The sequence below is a fragment of the Podarcis vaucheri genome, assembly GCF_965113315.1.
Source record: "Podarcis vaucheri genome assembly, chromosome: 13".
NCBI lineage: Eukaryota > Metazoa > Chordata > Lepidosauria > Squamata > Lacertidae > Podarcis > Podarcis vaucheri.
Genome location: NC_138751.1, coordinates 33,687,652 through 33,706,545, shown reverse-complemented (window position 1 = coordinate 33,706,545; position 18,894 = coordinate 33,687,652). Strand labels below are relative to the sequence as shown.

The 18,894-nt window shown below is 43.2% G+C and overlaps 1 protein-coding gene and 1 long non-coding RNA gene across 4 annotated transcripts in view; one reads left to right on the top strand and one right to left on the bottom strand.

Annotated features, from left to right (window-relative positions):
* The window catches only part of LOC309517882, a 255,439-nt gene that overhangs the window by 58,245 nt on the left and 178,300 nt on the right, over positions 1–18,894 (top strand). The window lies entirely within an intron of this gene.
* TBKBP1 (TBK1 binding protein 1) overlaps positions 1–18,894 on the bottom strand; it is a 65,537-nt gene that overhangs the window by 8,995 nt on the left and 37,648 nt on the right. For all 3 annotated transcript variants that reach the window (XR_014213256.1, XM_082197280.1, XM_082197281.1), the window contains exon 8: positions 80–198. Coding sequence is in view for 2 of the 3 variants with exons in the window: in XM_082197280.1 (XP_082053406.1) it covers positions 80–198 (119 nt within the window). In the remaining variant the exon portion in view is untranslated. The remainder of the gene's footprint in view (positions 1–79; positions 199–18,894) is intronic.

Sequence of the window (18,894 nt, the reverse complement as noted above, 5' to 3'; positions counted from 1 at the left end):
GTAGTTTCCAGGTCACCTTCAAAGGTAGCCCCAGGTGGAGTGCCTCCCCTGTCTTTTCCCTCCCCCACGCCCCACTCACCACCATTGAGGGCCTGCTCTTGCACAAGCGTCCGGAGAATCTGGCTTTGGAGAGAACTCAGGTTCCTCAGGCGACACAACTCCTCGGTCAGCTCCGTGTAGGCAAGGGCCAGGTTTACCCTGACAAAAGAGGGGGAAAGCCCTGAAGGCATATAAACGGCAGCCTCTGCAATAAGAGGCACTTTCTTTGGAGGGTGGGAGATGGGCGAGATTTACACAACCGCTTTGGAGGCAACCTTTGCCATCTGTTGTGATCTTCAGTGGGTCACCACCGGCAGAAAGCGAATGCAGAATAGCCACCCTTCCTAACCTTCCTCCTGCAAGCCAAGCTTCCGGATCTGAACACCACAGTAAAACAAATCAATCTAGCAGTGATCCACTAAACTAGGAGCTGGGCCCATAGTCAGGGCTGGCACCAAGTCTTCCGGGACCCCTCAGCCTGGTGCTGCTGACCACCCTCTGCCAGTGCATGAATGCCCCCTCCCCCACGATCCAATGCTGCTGTTGCCATGGCAGTGGTAGCAACACCACTTACTGCACTCCTTGTCTGGCTCCTGAATGGCTGTTTCAGTGCCAGGAAGGCAGGATGAGACATTTCACTAACCTTCCCCCCCCCCTTCAAATGGAGGAGCATTCAACCATGTAATTCTTTACCTACATTTTTCAGGGGCCATAGCTCACTGGTTTCCCACCTGCTTTGCATGCAAAAGGCACTGGATTTTAATCTGCACCACCTTCAGGTAAAAGGATCTCAGGCAACAGTATAGGGAAAGGCATCTGGCCTGGAGATCTTAGAAAGCGGCTGCCGGCCAGAAGAAGACAAAATAGAGCTAAAAACTGGCTTGGGAAACCTATGGGCCTCCAGATGCTGGGAGTCATCTCCTATCAGCTGGAGCCAGGAATGATGGAAGTTGTAGTCCAGCAACTTTTGGAAGGCACAATTTCCCCACCCCATGAAATAAATGGAGCAATAGCTCGGTAGAAGTAACTTCACATGTTCAAAGGGGTATAGTTCACAAACAAGTTTAACCACTTTAGCTGCTCTTTGTGGCAACTAGGTCATTATGTAGTTGCTTCCTACATCTGGGTTTCCCAAACTTGGGTCTCCAGCTGTTTTTGGACTACAGTTCCCACCATCCCTGACCACTGGTCCTGAGAGCTAGGGATGATGGGAGCTGTAATCCAAAACCAGCCGGAGACCCAAGTTTGGGAAACCCTGTTCTACATCAACATCAGCTTACAACCTTTATGTGGAAAGGAACCAGGTATCTTGGCCCACCCAGCTGGTTCCTTTCTCTATTAAACTACTGGATCAGTGCGGGAAGAAGCTGCAGGGAACGTCATGCTCACTCGAAGGAGATGGAGGAGAGCTGCCACTGCATTCAGGTGGTTTCCAATTCCCCACTCCCTGACCCGCTTGCCAGGGCATGATCTGAGGGTAGGCTCACAGCATCAGTCATAGCCATAGGTGCCAACTCCCTTGAGCACACACAAAATTCCCCATGAAGGAGCCAGGCACCCACAAATTTCAGTGCCAGGGACATGCACGCTGCATGGCACCCATGGCCCCAGGCACCCACAATCACAGGGCCAAGTTAGCACTCCTGGTCATGGTCACAGCTTTATTCTCAATGCATGCTCTGTAATCACTAGCAAGATATCCCAAATACACTTTTGATCCAAACTACAGGGTTGCATCCGAAGAATGGTGCACACAAGGAAAACAAACCAGAGGTCTGTGCAAATTTTGCACGGGTTCTCTAGTTGTTCGTAAGCATTTGCTCCTGCGAAAGGTCGCACAAGAAGAAGAAATTAATCTGACACTAACGAAGCCATACTGGTGTGAACAGCTAAAGGGGAAAGGGCTGTGTAACACACCATGGGGAAACCCAACTTCACTGCGCTCCGAAACAGTAATGTGAACACACATTACTTCTCTCCCTCAACCCTCACCCCCGGTTCCTTTTCACACATCTTTATTTAGAGCATTTGTTGGCCCACCCAGTCCACAGAGCCCTCGGAGAATTCATAGAGTACAGTTAAACACATTAAAAACCAATCTAGTAAATCTCCGGCTTATAAACCAGCACTAGCAGCATGGCAGCATTTAAACCCTTGGAGAAACACAATTCTAAAAGGCCAAGGACAACCAAACAGAAAGGTTTCCACCTGGCACAAAAAAAAAAAGAATCTTAACAAAGGTGCCAGGCATTTCATAATTAGGGTGCCACCACTGACAAAGCCATATCCTTTGCGAGCAGTCAGTGTTATTCCCAGAGAATTCTCAGTCCCCAATTCTGAACTTCAGTCTAGCCAGAAATGAGGACCTTCAGTCAGAGAATAGCTTCAGGTACGGCAGATAAGAGAAGTCTGCAAAAGTCCAGCCCTACGATCACAATACTGTCTAGAACCATGAGATGTTGTGGAAACACTTCCTCCCTTTAGGGGATGACCCACTCACTGCCCATCAACGCCCTGACAAAACCATCAAGCCTTTAGAAAAGAAGAAGAAGAAGTCAGGTCTTGCCCTGAACTTCTATGTCACCTTGAAATAACATATTGAGTACGCTTATGAGAATGGAGAACCTGTCTGATGAGGTTACCAAAGGCACGTCACCACGTGGACATCTTGCACAGAGAAAGCCATCGAGTTAAACTGAATGGCTCTGACAAGGGGGGGCAGGACATGGGAGATGGGGTGCACTTAACTGTACCAGACAGCTATCCCCTTCCCATGGATTTGTCGCCAATTGTCTCTTCAAGGCTCCTCAAAGGGGCAGGGGGAGGAATTATTCAATTCTGCCAAAAGAAAATTCTATTGTGTTCTCTTTTCTTTCTTCTCCCGAGTGAAGAGGGACAGCGAATTCCCCTTCGAGGGGTGCGGATGTTTCCCCTGACATTTGGAAGCTTTCGTTGAGGGCTTGTGATAGGAGATGAAATGAAATGTCCCGAAAGATCTGGTTATGAACGACTGTCAGAGCCTGACAAGCAGCACGGCGTGTGCTCACAGAGGATGTATCCTATTGCCAGAGAAGGTATGTCTGCTTCTAAGATGGTGAAGTGTCCCGCCTAGAATCACCTCTGTGGCTACAATCCAAGATACACATTTAGAGCATCTAAAGATACCAAGATGGCCAGCTTTAAAGCTCACCACTCTTCCTTCTCGCAACCTGGATCTCCACATTTTTATTTATATGCCACCTCCCACTCACACAATTGTGGGTTCATAGGCGTCCAAAATAAATTACACATTTGTGGGGCAGCAGCACTGAAGCATTTGTTCAATGACTGTGGGAGTCCCGCCCCCCCGCAACTATTCTTTAACTGTTTTATTGGTGGGTGTGTGGGTTTTTTTAAGAAAACAAACTTTACTAGATCCCATATATACATATAAATTAAAAAATCCACAATATAGCAAAATACATACGAACAAGAAATACAGTATAATTATAGTTGGTCTGCCGTAGTCAAAACGAAATTAAAAAACTTCCTTCCAGTAGCACCTTAGAGACCAACTAAGTTCAAATAGGTGTATCTGAAGAAGTGTGCATGCACATGAAAGCTCATACCAATAACTAACTTAGTATAATTATATTTATACTTAGCTTTTCTGCATAGTAAAATGCTTTTATATTTGTCCATACTTACATTTATACTCAATAAGGAATTTCCATTTATCTTTAAAATTTCATCTTTCTTGTCTGCCTTCTCTCTCTAATCAGGTCCTTAAGCTTATACCTTGAATGGCAACCTTCCAAATTTTTGTTAAACATTCTTTCACTGTGGGTGGTGACCTATTTTTCCCATTAAATCATTGTACAGTGGTGCCTCGCAAGGCGAAATTAATCCATTCCGCGAGTCTCTTCGTCTAGCGGTTTTTTTGTCTTGCGAAGCAACCCTATTAGCAGATTAGCGCTATTAGCGGTTTAGCGGCTATTAAAGGCTTAGCGACTATTAAAGGCTTAGCGGCTATTAAAGGCTTAGCGGATTAGCGGCTTAGAAAAAGGGGGGGAAGCGGAAAAAAATCGTAACACTCGCAAGACGTTTTCGTCTTGCGAAGCAAGCCCATAGGGAAAATCGTCTTGCGAAGCAGCTCAAAAACGGAAAACCCTTTCGTCTAGCGGGTTTTCCGTCTTGCGAGGCATTCGTCTTGCGGGGCACCACTGTATTTTAATATTCTGCTGGAAGCTGCCCAGAGTGGCTGGGAAAACCCAGCCAGATGGGCGGGGTATAAATAATAAATGATGATGATGATGATGCAACAAGCACGCAAAAAGTTACTATTAAATTCCCCATTAACTCTTTATGTTTTATTTCTGGGTCTAAATACAATAATATCTTTACTACCTCTCCCCATAAGATTTTAATCAATGGAAAGGTCCACCAAATATGTTCCAGATCTGCTAGGGTTGCCATATTTCAAACAGTGGAAAATCTGTTCAGAAAAGTTGTTGAGCAAAAATGGTATTGCCAAGATGGACTGCCATTTCCCCAGATACTGCACTGATTTCTGCCCAGACACTGATGACGACTGATATGTCCAGGGACCTCCAGATGTAGGACAACCCTAATATCTGCTTTCAAATGTACACATCTCTTAACACTTTCTATCACAGATAATGTGAATTTTACTCAATCTTTGTAGAGTCATGTACCATTCATAGAGCAGTTCGTATTGATATTTTTGTATGTTAACAAAAAGAGTTTGTGCTGATTCCCGAGTAAAATCCCATCCCCATTCATGTTCAGAAATTGGTTTAAATTACATGCCCTCTAAGACTATGACACGATGACATAGCTTGAGGGTTTGAAGATGATATCCTTTTGTTATACCTGCAAAAGCCTTCTTTTTATATATAAGGCATTAGTTAGCAACCAAACAGGGGCCCTGACTGGACTGAAAAGGGTTTGGGAAACAGATTTAGGGCAAGAAATAGATGAGACAAAATGATGGATCTTGGCCCTGGCAAAATCCATCTCTGCATATATTAGAAAAAGTACCTTAAAAGTGGTTCACAGGTGGTACTATATGCCAGTTTTGCTTGTCCATATACTGCCTATGGTCCAATCATAATACTGATGGAAACTAAGGGACTTGTTATCGCTTTTGGTTGCGTTGTCACGACAGGCATTTTCAGATTGATGGCTTGGCTGCACCCACAATAATTCAGGAGCCCATGGATTTCTCACCCCAGTTGTGATTATTGTCCCTCTTTGAAGGTCTAAATGCAGATACAAAGACTGAGGATTTATTGTCTATTATTGTTATCTACAGCTCAAATCTGGAATGTCTTACGAGGGCTCGTGGTACACAAATGTTTGGTGACTGGGAAAACAACTCATCACTTAAAAGTGATTTAAATAAAAAAAAATATAGTATGGTGGCCATTTATTCCATAAACAAATGAAACTAGTCTTAAACTCCCCAAAGCACCCTTGCAGCTATGGCTATCTAGAACAGTTTGGCTTGAACTATATTCTTCCCTGGGAACGACTGACTGTGATGGATAAAACAATTTATGTGCTGTCCCCAGGACATTAAATGCTGCACGTTTGGATATTTTGTATGGACTGGCAAGAAGCAGTGCTGTTTTCTGGAGGGACACATACCTCTAAACATTTTATGTACCTAAGTTTGGCCTTTCTGACAGGCAGGACAGTGGTACCTCGGGTTAAGTACTTAATTTGTCCCAGAGGTCTGTTCTTAACCTGAAGCACCAGTTTAGCTAATGGGACCTCCTGCTGCCGCCGCGCCGCCAGAGCACGATTTCTGTTCTCATCCTGAAGCAAAGTTCTTAACCTGAAGAACTATTTATGGGTTAGCGGAGTCTGTAACCTGAAGCGTATGTAACCTGAAGAGTATGTAACCCGAGGTACCACTATATTTCAATATGAGTAGGATAATGAAAGTACCCCTAAACATTTGGGGGGGGGGAGCACTGGCAAGAAGCATTCAGATTTTGTGATTTGTAGATTCAACATTAACCCCAGCCACATCATCTACTGATCTGAACAGGGCCAGTAAAGGTTCAATACATATTACAAAAAGTAAGGCTGATAAGGGGCAACACTATCTTGTTCCTCTGCTTAACTGAAAATAATTTGAGTACTGATTGCTTTATGCATAAAACATCACATGGATGACTGCAGATAGTTTTAACATAATCCTGAAATGGTTTACTAATATCTAATTTATACTACCATATTATTGTTGTTAAGTTTTGTTATACTTGTAAATAAATAAAAACTTATTCTGTACAATCAAATGCTTTTTCAGCATCAGTGAAAACAAAGCTGTTTCAATTTTATTCTGACAACTTTCAATGATTAAGTTCAACGCTCTTGTATTACCAGATAGTAAACAGCCTGTAATAAAACCTGTCCAGATGAATATATCTAGTTATAACTTTATTTAAACTCCACGTATATGCTGTAGCAAGAATTTTTATAATATTGATTTAACAAGGACGCTGGTCTGCAAGATGAAGGTAACATTGGATATTTCCTTTCTTGTGAATCAATGTTGCTTTTTGTATTTTTCCAAGGCTTTGTTAAACCTTTAATTGTTCTACATTCTTCAAATAAGTTATTTAATGGTCCTATCAATATATCTTGGAGAAATTTATGACATTCTGGAGGCAATCCATCCAGATCAGGCGTTTTATTATTTTTAAGGGAACTTACAGTGTCATATATTAACAGAGTGCTGAAATCAGCAATCAAAATCAGTTTCTCCTCTTTAGTAAATGTTGGATTTTTTATTTTTATTTTTTTCTTGAGGTTGTATTGATGGGTATAGTCTTTTTTTTAAGGTTTAAAATAATTTAATTGTTTCTTCAGTATTTTTAGATATTCTATGTTCTTTTAAAAATACAAGTAGAATCAGGGCCTTTTTTTTTACTTGCTCCTCTACTAGTGTACATGATAACAGATTATCAGCTTTCCGTCCTTTCTCAAAATATTTGAGTAAAATTAAAGGCTTTTTTCCCTGCTTCATGAACATTTCACAGTTCTAACATATTTCTGTATTTCACAAGTTCTGCATAAATACTATCTGACATCACAACCCTGTGTTGCTGTTCCTAATTTCTTATTTTCTCAAACAGCTATTTATTTAATGTGGTGCGCTGTTTCTGCAAATATTGTAACTTGACGTATTTATTAACAAACCTCGTGCAAAAGCTTTTGCCATATTCCAAATTATTTTCCAACTTATTTCACTAGTGACATTATGTTGGAAAAAAAATTCTTGCAGATTATTCTGTGTTGTCTGTACAATTCTCGAATTTTGTAATATGAATATAGTTAACCTCCAACTCTGAGGATTAAGCACGCTGTTCTTCCTTCCCAAGTTAAACATCTTGGCACATTATCAGAAAAGCTTTGAATTCCTATATCCTGATAGTAGCTCATCAGCTAAATAAAGCAGATAAAGGAGAATTTCAAAAAGTAAACTTGTGTTTTTGCTTGGTCTGCTATTGAACAATGTGATTTTTTTTTATTAGATATGTATTTATAAAAAGCCATTCATCGGTCAGATGCAAAGTTTGGGATCTCCTTAAAGAAGCTTTGAGTACTTTCAGTGTTTCCAGTTTTAATGTCTTATGTCCAACTTTGGGGTTATAATCCCATTAAAGTCCCCTGCATATAACACATTTCCTTCATAAGAGGCAATGGTTTCATCAAACAATTTATTACAGAGTCTTTGCTTCTCCTTTGGGGCTAGACATTAATCAAAGGTGTTTTTTTTAATCTAACATTAATCCTTTTAAAAGTAGCTATTATTATTAAATGATAGAAGCCTGTATATATATATGTTTCTAGCCCTCATGGTCACAGTGGGTGGGCAGGGGGAGAAGCTTTTAACACTAGAGGCATATTTAGGGGTTGGAAGTGATGCAGCTGTGGTTTCATAGCTCCACCTGCAACCAGCAGGAATCAGCCCTGAAGATTTATATTTATCTGTGTGTGTGTGTGTGGTCTTAGCTACAAGCTTGGTTAAACTAAAGTCCGCCTAGAAACTGACAAAACCACAAACTTTTGCATTTCAGAGCCCCGATCCAGAGAGCCCATGGGGACAGAGGGGGCTGCTTGCCCAATGCCCAAGTACTCAGCCCATTTCACAGATGTTGCTCTCAGCAAACCTTACTAACAGCTCTGTTAAGAAGGCTGGTATTATTAATCCCCGTATTAAATGTTACAGGCAGGAGGAGACGGTGGAAAGATGTGAGATAGCAGCTCACTTAAGGCCACTCAGCAAGTTCGCATGTGAAATGCGAGGTGAAGCAGGGGCTTCCTGCTTATGCTTGTGCCTTTAACCTTCCGACTATTACCAGCTCTTCATAAAAGCTCTGTGCAGCTCACAAAACAACGCACATGGAAACTGCATGGGGGAAGCGCATTAGGGAATGTGTGGCTGCACACAGTGCTGGTTTTATGTATAAGCTAAACAAGCTATAGCTTAGGACCCCACTCTGTTGGGGCCCCAAAACAAATTAAAGGGGGAAAAATTGGATGTATATTTCCAAAATAAAAAAGGCTGATCGCCAAAGAATTGATGCTTTTGAATTATGGTGCTGGAGGAGACTCTTGAGAGTCCCATGGACTGCAAGAAGATCAAACCTCTCCATTCTGAAGGAAATCAGCCCTGAGTGCTCTCTGGAAGGACAGATCCTGAAGCTGAGGCTCCAATACTTTGGCCACCTCATGAGAAGAAAAGACTCCCTGGAAAAGACCCTGATGTTGGGAAAGATGGAGGGCACAAGGAGAAGGGGACGACAGAGGACAAGATGGTTGGACAGTGTTCTTGAAGCTACCAGCATGAGTTTGACCAAACTGCGGGAGGCAGTGGAAGACAGTGGAAGACCTGGCATGCTCAGGTCCATGGGGTCATGAAGAGTCGGACACGACTAAACAACAACAACAACATTCTGCATGGACTGGTTGCATGTCAACAGGTGCAAATGGCTTTAGATACCTATTAGGTCCATAAATTACCATATAGCATACATTCAACAACAAAAAACAGCGACAATTTGTTGTTGACAAAGGATAGCTGGACATACTGAAGGTAATGGGGCCCTTTATATGTCCAGCTGTCCTCTGTCAACAACAAATTGTCGCTATTTTTTGTGTTGAATATATGCTAAATCCATATATATGCTATATCCATTTATGGAGCTAACAGAAAGCCATTTGCACATAACAAAATATGTATTTTATCAAAGTAAATGTTGAGCTGAAATACAATTAAGAATTATATTAATAGTGAAATACAAATAATCATTAAGCTCTAATGTAAAATGATTTTTTATTCACAACAAACTTAATAATGCAAACACACTGGCATTTGGCAATAATAAAAGTTCCTTTAGAAACACAATTTACAAAGACTCATAATTTTTTTTGGGGGGGGGCAAGAGAGTGGGGCCCTAAGCTATAGCTTCTTTAGCTTATACGTAAATCCGGCACTGTTCCCTCCTATGACTTTTGAGCCTCCTAAGCCAAAGATCTCTTTTCTATGAACCTACGGTAACTGAGTGAAGTTACGCAACTCCCAGATGTATGCGACGCAAATGCTACAACTAACAAAGAGCTAGTTGCAAGAACAGGAGCAGGGAGGTGGAATACAGAAAAGTGTTAAAATAGGCGGCCACGGCAGAAGACGCTTTTGCGTTTCACACTCGTGATTTCTTGCACCCCTGCAGAAAATTAAAGCAAACCAAAGAAGCCATTTGCAAGAGATTTTCATAAAGGGAATGGTGTGTGGGCCTGAGAAGAGTGAAAGAGAAATTGCAGAAAGTTAGATTTAATAAGGATGAATAATAATAATAATAATAATGAGTGTTTTTACTATTGTCAGGAAGATCAAGGGAAGCTTGCTTCCTCCAGTGAAAAATCTGCTGGTATAGGGGCCAAAGTCTACACCACTCAACACATTCTATACATATTGGCACCAACACATTTTTTTTAAAAAAATATGATTTGTACTAGAAGCAGTTTGAAAACATTATTTTCCTGTTTGGGGGTGGGGGATGAATCACAAAACCTGCAAGCTATTCTATGATAATTTTTGTCTTGGCAATATATAAAAAATCCCATATTTTGTTGTTTCAATGGGATTTTAGAAGCCCTTTTTAATTTTTGCAAAGTGCTGTGGTGAAATACCTTAATATGTTAATAAAAATATGGGGGTTGTATAAAATTTGTTAATGGGATATTAAATACTATAACTTGTCCCTTGCCAAAGACGTGGGGTGGGTAACACATTTTTTTAATGCATATGAAAAATATGCACCCCCAAGTCTCTTCAGTTGAATTGGTTACTTCCAAATGTGAATGAAGTTGGGCACACATTTTAAATTCTGCCAATCTCAGCTACTTTGTTAACCGACGGATACATTTCAAAATCTCCTTGTTATTATTATTGTTATTATTCAAATGTGATGTTCAACAGCAAGTATTTAAACACAACCACCACCAGAGGGTCAAATCTCCAACTAAGTTCTACTTAGAGTAGACGCACCGAAATTATTGGACCCAAGTTAGTCATGTTATTTCATTTCAATGGCTCTTCTGTGAGTAGAAGCAGCAGTCACCAGAGTACCTGCAGAAACCCAATGGCACGTGAGCCCTAAATCTTTACAGCCATATTAAAATCTATACAGTTAAACATGCCAGTGAAGATATATTCTGTACTCAGTGACAGATAAATTAACGAGGGGTGGGGGGAGGAAAGCAATCCTAAGGAGTTTTAAATGAAGTAATTAAATCACACACACACACACACACACACACACACACAATGCAGCTTTTCTGGTAGGCAATGAATAGGATTGTTGCTTCAATCATTTTAAATATATGTCTTTGAAATAACACGAGGACGGGGCCTTCTCTGCAGTGGCTCCCGGCTGTGGAATGCTCTCCCCAGGGAAGTTCACCTGGTGACTTCGCTTTTGCCTTCACTGCCTTTAGGCGCCAGGCAAAAATGTTCCTTTTCAACCAGGCCTTTGCCTGACTTGATCTACATCCTATACCCTTTTAAAAAAAATACTGGTTCTTTGGGGGGGGGGTTATTGGTTGGTGGTTTTGTTTTCATTTTATGTATTTGATATTTTATGTGAACAATCCTGAGACCTTTGGGTATAGGGCGGTATAGAAATTAAATAAAAAATAAAATAAAATAAAATAAAATAAATAAACAAACATTTCCAGTTTATGCATTCCTCTTTGAGGGTTACTATCTATACAATAAATGGTGCCAAAGTGTGAGAAATTCGCCAGTTTCTGCTTGATGGGACCTTTTTTGTTTTGTTTTGTTTTGTTTTGTAAATCAAAACCTTCTAAACTTTAAAAACATCAGTATTTATTTATTTTTTAAAAAATAATAATGTTAAAGCATTCAATTTTGAGGAAGGTTTTTTTCAGTGGTTTTTGCTTTTTTAAAAAAACCACTATTTTGTGCATTTCACATTATTTCCATTAACCTGATCTCAACAATCGCCCACACTCTCAAGAGAAGGTAGCACATATGTAAACAACAGGACCAAAACAAGCCACCAAAAGCAACGTACTCATGCACCACGTAACCTCAGAATCTAGTAGCATGAGAGAATCTTACTTTTCAGGGTTTTTGTTTTCCAGAAACAAGTTTATAGACCATACGGCTCCACCAAGAGTCTAGGTAGGTTTATCCTAATCTGCCAAATACCTTGCCCCTTCTCATTGCTGGCAGACGTTGGATAACTGTGCCAAATTAAGTAAGCAAACATGGATAATGTAGATTTGCTGTGGATTATTTATATACATGCAGGTCTCACAATGTGCTACAGTGGTGCCTCGCAAGACGAAATTAAACCGTTCCACGAGTCTCTTCGTCTTGCGGTTTTTTCTTCTTGCGAAGCACGGCTATTAGCGGCTTAGCGGCTATTAGCGGCTATTAACGGCTTAGCGGCTATTAACGGCTTAGGGGCTTTAAGAAAAAGGAAACAAACTCGCAAGAACTCGCAAGTCTTGCAAAGCAAGCCCATAGGGAAATTCGTCTTGCGGAACGACTCAAAAAACGGAAAACTCTTTTGTCTTGCGCGTTTTTCGTCTTGCGAGGTAGCACTGTATTAGAAAATCATATATATATACACACACAAACACACACACACGCTTCACCCCAGTATATGCATTTTTGCACACATTAATTTGGCTGGAGGACTACACTGCAAAATTGCGGTGAATTCCCCCTGGAAGAATAAAAAAAAGCCCTGCACAGAAGTGAAAAATTTCAAACGTGTTTCAGTGTGTTTGTGTATTGTATGGAAGAGTGCAAATTAAGCAAGCTTCCTTCTAGATACAAGCTGAACTGAATTTACCCCTACTTTTATACTGAGCGTGTATATATTATATCTGTAAGAAATGGTGAGCGTGTTGCACTGTATATTTCAAGGCGTTCCCCCTTCTTTGCAAATGAAGGCTGAGCAAGATAGTCTCCCCTCCCACCACTGCTTGGCTCCTTCCTCAAGCCACCGGCAGTACAATGGAGCACAGGGTTCTGTGTGTGGTTTCTATGTGGCTAGCGGGGGGGGGGGGAGAGCCTAAATCTATAGCCACTGCGGGTGGAAGGAGCGAAGAGCGAGCCTCGTAAACAGGCCCGCCACACAACCAAATGAGAAAAAGCACAAAACCACAGCATTATCTACCATCTCGGCGTGGCTCAGTGGGCAGGAGAGCAGAGCTGTGTGGGGAGAGGAAATGGCCAGGCAGAACTAACATACCACCCCTTAAAATAAAATTTAAAACTATGCAAGAAAATGCACGAGGCTATCAGCTACAGATACTCCCACTGCTTCTTGTTTTATTTTAAAGATTGTCGGTGCTTGCTCACACACTGCATACAGTGGTACCTTGGGTTAAGTACTTAATTCGTTCCGGAGGTCCCTTCTTAAGCTGAAACTGTTCTTAACCTGAAGCACCACTTTAGCTAATGGGGCCTCCTGCCTCCCCTGCACCGCCGGAGCATGATTTCTGTTCTCATCCTGAAGCAAAGTTCTTAACCTGAAGCACTATTTCTGGGTTAGCAGAGTCTGTAACCTGAAGCGTATGTAACCTGAAGCGTATGTAACCTGAGGTACCACTGTATTAACTAACGGGAGTGGGGACAGGGAAGGTGCTTTTGACCCGAAAAAATAGACTAATGTGCATTTGGAAGATGAGGAGCAGCAACAACACAAGAAAGCCCAGATTATGAATTTTGGCAAAATTTAGGACTGGTGATTTAAGGTAGCCAAAATGAGCAGGTAATCTCGTTATGGGAGGGGCTCCTCAGTACTTCTTTCCAAAGCAAGACCTCAAATCTGGGACATGTGGAGCAGAAATGAAACAATGCCTCTGAGCATGGGCAGAGGGCCTTTCCTTAGCCCCCTCACCCCACCCTAAGCAAGCACAGACTGCCTCAGTGCCAGTGGGGTGGGGTGGGAAGACTAGAGTTGAAATCCCCACTCAGCCATGAGGCGAACGGCGTGGGCAGTCTCCCTCGCAGGGTTGTTGTGTGGATAAAATGAAAGAGGGACGAGACCTGTGTATAACACATTGATCTCCCTGAAGGAATGGTGGGATGTAAAGTGTGAAAAATTAAATAAACAAGCCATCTCACCTTCTGTCTTGGGCACCTTGCCATCTGCCAAGCTGGCATTATGAGGAAGGCGGCTGCGGTCGTTCAGAGTGGGTGAGCGGCTACGGGAAAGTCTCCCCACGCACTCTCAAGAGCAAACTCCTATTTTTCACATCTTCCAGGGGCTGAGCTGCTGCTGCTCTGGAAGGAAGTTCCGGTGAAGCCTCTATCGTAACAATAAGCTTGCGAGAACCTATTCTTTCCTCCAACCTCAGCAGCCGGGCTCCAGGAATTCAGTCAAAGCTTCACCACCCACCTCCCCAACTGGAAGCGAGGGCAGATGAGATACTGCCCAGCAGCAGTTTATGTGGCCTTGTTGCGTCTCGCTTTCCACAAGAGGGCGAGGTCAGCAAAATGTGGTTGCAAAATTCAAACGTGTTTCTATGGATGGAGGGGGGGGTGGAGGGAGGAGATGAAAGCCAGAGGGGGTAGGCATTTTAGTCTGCTACAGCAAGAACACACAAAAATGTCCTCCGGCACCTTGAAGACTAATCCATTTATTGCACTACAGGCTTCTGTGGATTATAGTCCACATTTGGCCCCAGAATTTACCATCTCTCTATAGTCTATATACAAACTCAGGGTTTCCCAGCAGCTGCTTGGACTACAACTCCCATTATCCTCAGCTAGCAGGACCAGTGGTCAGGGATGATGGGGAGTGTAGTCCGAAAACAGCTGGAGGCCCAAGTTTGAGAAATCCTGGAGTCACTGAAGGGTAAAACTTCATGCATGTCGTGAATGTTTGCACCACAATAAATCTGCTAGGCTTTAAAGGTGCCGTAAGACAATTTTCTTCTGTCCTCCTATGAAACAAAGGAGGCTCTTTTCAGCTTGAAATCAGACCAATCTATAATCTATGCCGGTAGAGTGGCTCCTTACGCATTGCCAAAACAGAGGACAAAAGGGGGATACAGCTCTGCATAAAATTTGCACGTGCCGATCTCGCTATATGGTATTTTTGTAAGGAAAAAAAATGTTGATGCGCTGCAGTTGGTGCCACAACCTAAAGCAAGCACACATCCTTTTAAAAGCAGGGATGGAGAACCTGGGGCCCTCGAGATATTATTGGAATCCATGTCTAGCCCAACAGCGTGCGATTGAGGGCCACAGATTCCCCACCTTCGGTTTATTGCCCATGCATAGCCAACGTAGGAGGACTATGATGGGTTTTAGCGGTTGCCCTTCAACAGTGGTCCCTAGTGCCCTTTGGACTATGAAACCCAAAAGCTCGTAGAGGAAGCGTATATGAGTCATGTTTCCTTTTCTGATAGTTCCCGGGGAATGTGTGAAGGGGGGAATTTGCGTGCCCTTCAGAGAAAGCCCTCGCAGATCTAGCCCCCTGGGGTCTCAAACCACCGCAAAATTCACCTGCGAAAGCCCCGCTGAAATTAACAGGTGGCTCTTGCACAGTCCCCATTCATTTCAGTGAGGCACCTGTGGGGGCTATTTCCCAGCATATCATGCCCCACGGTGCTCAAGGGGCTGGTGAAGAAGTTGTCTGGCCTTTCAGCCACAGGAATGCACTATTTCGCACTTCCAACATCATCACTATCGCTGCTGCTTTTGTTTTTTAGCAATCGGTAGCGGTAGGGCTGTAGCTTTTGGTGGCAGAACATCGGCCTTGCATGCTGGAGGGTTCATGGTTCAGGCCCCGCCATGTCCAGGTAGGATGGGGAAAGGACCCTGCCTGAACCCTGAGGAACTGCTGCCAGCCAGTGTAGACTAAGGAGATTGTTAGCTGCTTTGAGACTCCTTAAAAAGGTAAAGGGACCCCTGACCATTAGGTCCAGTCGTGGCCGACTCTAGGGTTGCGGCGCTCATCTCGCTTTATTGGCTGAGGGAGCCGGCGTACAGCTTCCGGGTCATGTGGCCAGCATGACTAAGCTGCTTCTGGCGAACCAGAGCAGCGCACGGAAACGCTGTTTACCTTCCCGCCAGTGCTTTCAAACTGCTAGGTTGGCAGGAGCAGGGACCGAGCAACGGGAGCTCACCCCGTCACGGGGATTCGAACCACCGACCTCCTGATCGGCAAGTCTTAGGCTCTGTTTTAACCCACAGCGCCGCCTGCGTCCCTTGAGACTCCTTAGGGTAGTGATAAAGCGGGATATCAAATCCAAACTACTCTTCTTCTTCTTGAAATACACAATCGCTTTGAGGTCCTCTCCCCTAGCATGGAAGACGAAGAGCAGACTCCATTTGAGGATCTCTCCCTCATTACAGTCGATCAGGTATATGAAGACGAGCAGCAAAGTCAGTCCTCAGGGAATGTGCAGGCGACCTTGGAACGGACAGCTCATGGAAGAACCCCGACCAAACCCAAGAGGAGGCGTGTAGTGGTGATAGGGGATTCCCTACTGAGGGGAACAGAAGCAGTGATCTGTGGGCCTGACAAGATGTCTCGGGAAGTGTGCTGTCTCCCCGGGGCTAAGATCCAAGATGTAACTGAACGACTGCAAGGAATCATAAAACCCACTGACAAATACCCCTTCCTCTTGGTTCATGTGGGAACCAATGACACTGCAAGCAATAGCCTCCAGAAGATCAAAAGAGACTACGAGGCTCTCGGCAGGAAATTGAAGCAACTAAATGCACAAATTGTCATCTCATCTGTCCTCCCAGTTGAACGACGTGGCCCAGGGAGAGAGGGGAAAATAGTGGAAGTGAACAGCTGGCTTCGCAAATGGTGTAAACAGGAACGGTTTGGATTCTTAGATCACGGACTGCAGTTTCTTGAAGATGGACTTCTGGCAAGTGATGGGCTGCACCTCACAACGGTTGGGAGAAATGTTTTTGCCAAAAATCTCAGAAACCTCATCAGGAGGGCTTTAAACTGACTAATGTGGGGGAGGGAGACAGTGCTCCTGAAGGTAGGAGCCTATCAATTAATGAAGATGATCATCCAAATGTCATAGACCAAATGGAGAAAACAGCACACGGACCTAGTGGTGGGAGGAAAAAATCCTTAAATAAGAGACACGGGGGAATGAGTAATGGACTTCAATGTCTGTACACTAATGCGCAAAGCATGGGAAATAAACAAGATGAGCTTGAGCTCTTGGTACAGCAAACTAAATATGACATAATAGGCATCACTGAAACCTGGTGGGATAAGTCCCACGATTGGAATGTAATAATGGGGGGATACAATCTATTTCAGAGAAACAGACCAGACAAGAAAGGAGGAGGAGTGGCGTTATATGTCAGGGATGTGTATACCTGTGAAGAGATCCAAGATTTAGATCCTCAAAGCCAAAGTGAGAGCATTTGGGTCAAAATTAAGGGAGAGAAGAATAACAGAGACCTCATTGTGGGAGTTTACTATAGATCCCCAAGCCAAACGGAGGACATAGATGATGCCTTCCTGGAACAGATGGCCAAGCATGCAAAAGGAAGGGAGATAGTAGTAATGGGGGACTTCAATTACCCGGATATTTGTTGGACGTCAAACTCAGCCAAGAGCATAAGGTCAAACAGATTCCTCACTGGCCTTGCAGACAACTTCATTGTCCAGAAAGTGGGAGAAGCAACAAGAGGAACAGCCATTTTAGATCTGGTCCTAACCAATGTTGATGACCTGGTTAGTGGGGTAGAAGTGGAAGGATCATTAGGCGCGAGTGATCATGCTCTTCTGAAGTTTACTATACAGCGGAAAGGAGCAGCCAAGCATACTAGGACTCAATTTCTTGACTTTAAGAAAGCCGACTTCATAAAACTTAGGGAAGTGCTGGGTGAGATCCCATGGACAACAATACTAAAAGGAAAGGGAGTTCATGATGGCTGGGAGTTTGTTAAGAGGGAGATACTAAAAGCACAACGTCAGGCAATACCAATGAGACGGAAACATGGAAGGTGCCTAAAGAAGCCAGGGTGGCTATCTAAAGAACTTTTAACTGAATTAAGATTAAAAAAGGATGTGTACAAAAAATGGAAAAGGGGGGAAACCACCAAAGAGGAATTCAAACAAATAGCCAGCACGTGTAGACACAAAGTCAGAAAAGCTAAAGCACAAAATGAACTCAGGCTTGCTAGAGAGGTTAAAAGCAACAAAAAAGGCTTTTATGGGTATGTTTGTAGCAAAAGGAAGAACAAAGAAACAATGGGATCACTCAGAGGAGAAGATGGTGAAATGCAAACAGGGGACACAGAAAGGGCTGAACTCCTCAATGCCTTCTTTGCCTCAGTCTTCTCCGATAAAGAAAACAATGCCCGACCTGAAGAATTTGGAGCAAATGATTCAGCAAAGGAAACACAGCCCAGAATAACTAAGGAGATAGTACAAGAATATTTGGCTAGTTTAGATGTATTCAAGTCTCCAGGGCCAGATGAACTGCATCCAAGAGTATTAAAAGAACTGGCAGATGTGATCTCAGAACCACTGGCAGTCATCTTTGAGAATTCCTGGAGAACAGGCGAAGTCCCGGCAGACTGGAGGAGGGCAAATGTTGTCCCTATTTTCAAAAAGGGGAAAAGAGAGGACCCAAATAATTACCGCCCAGTCAGTCTGACATCAATAGCAGGGAAGATTCTGGAGCAGATCATTAAGCAAACAGTCTGTGAGCACCTAGAAAGGAATGCTGTGATCACCAATAGTCAGCATGGATTTCTGAAAAATAAGTCATGTCAGACTAACCTGATCTCGTTTTTTGACAGAATTACAAGCCTGGTACATGAAGGGAACGCAGTGGATGTAGCCTACCTTGATTTCAGCAAGGCATTTGACAAGGTGCCCCATGATATTCTTGTAAATAAGCTGGTAAAATGCGGTCTTGACTATGCTACCACTCAGTGGATTTGTAACTGGCTGACTGACCGAACCCAAAGGGTGCTCATCAATGGTTCCTCTTCATCCTGGAGAAGAGTGACTAGTGGGGTGCCACAGGGTTCTGTCTTGGGCCCGGTCTTATTCAACATCTTTATCAACGACTTGGATGATGGACTCAAGGGCATCCTGATCAAATTTGCAGATGACACCAAACTGGGAGGGGTGGCTAACACCCCAGAGGACAGGATCACACTTCAAAACGACCTTGACAGATTAGAGAACTGGGCAAAAATAAACAAGATGAATTTTAACAGGGAGAAATGTAAAGTATTGCACTTGGGCAAAAAAAATGAGAGGCACAAATACAAGATGGGTGACACCTGGCTTGAGAGCA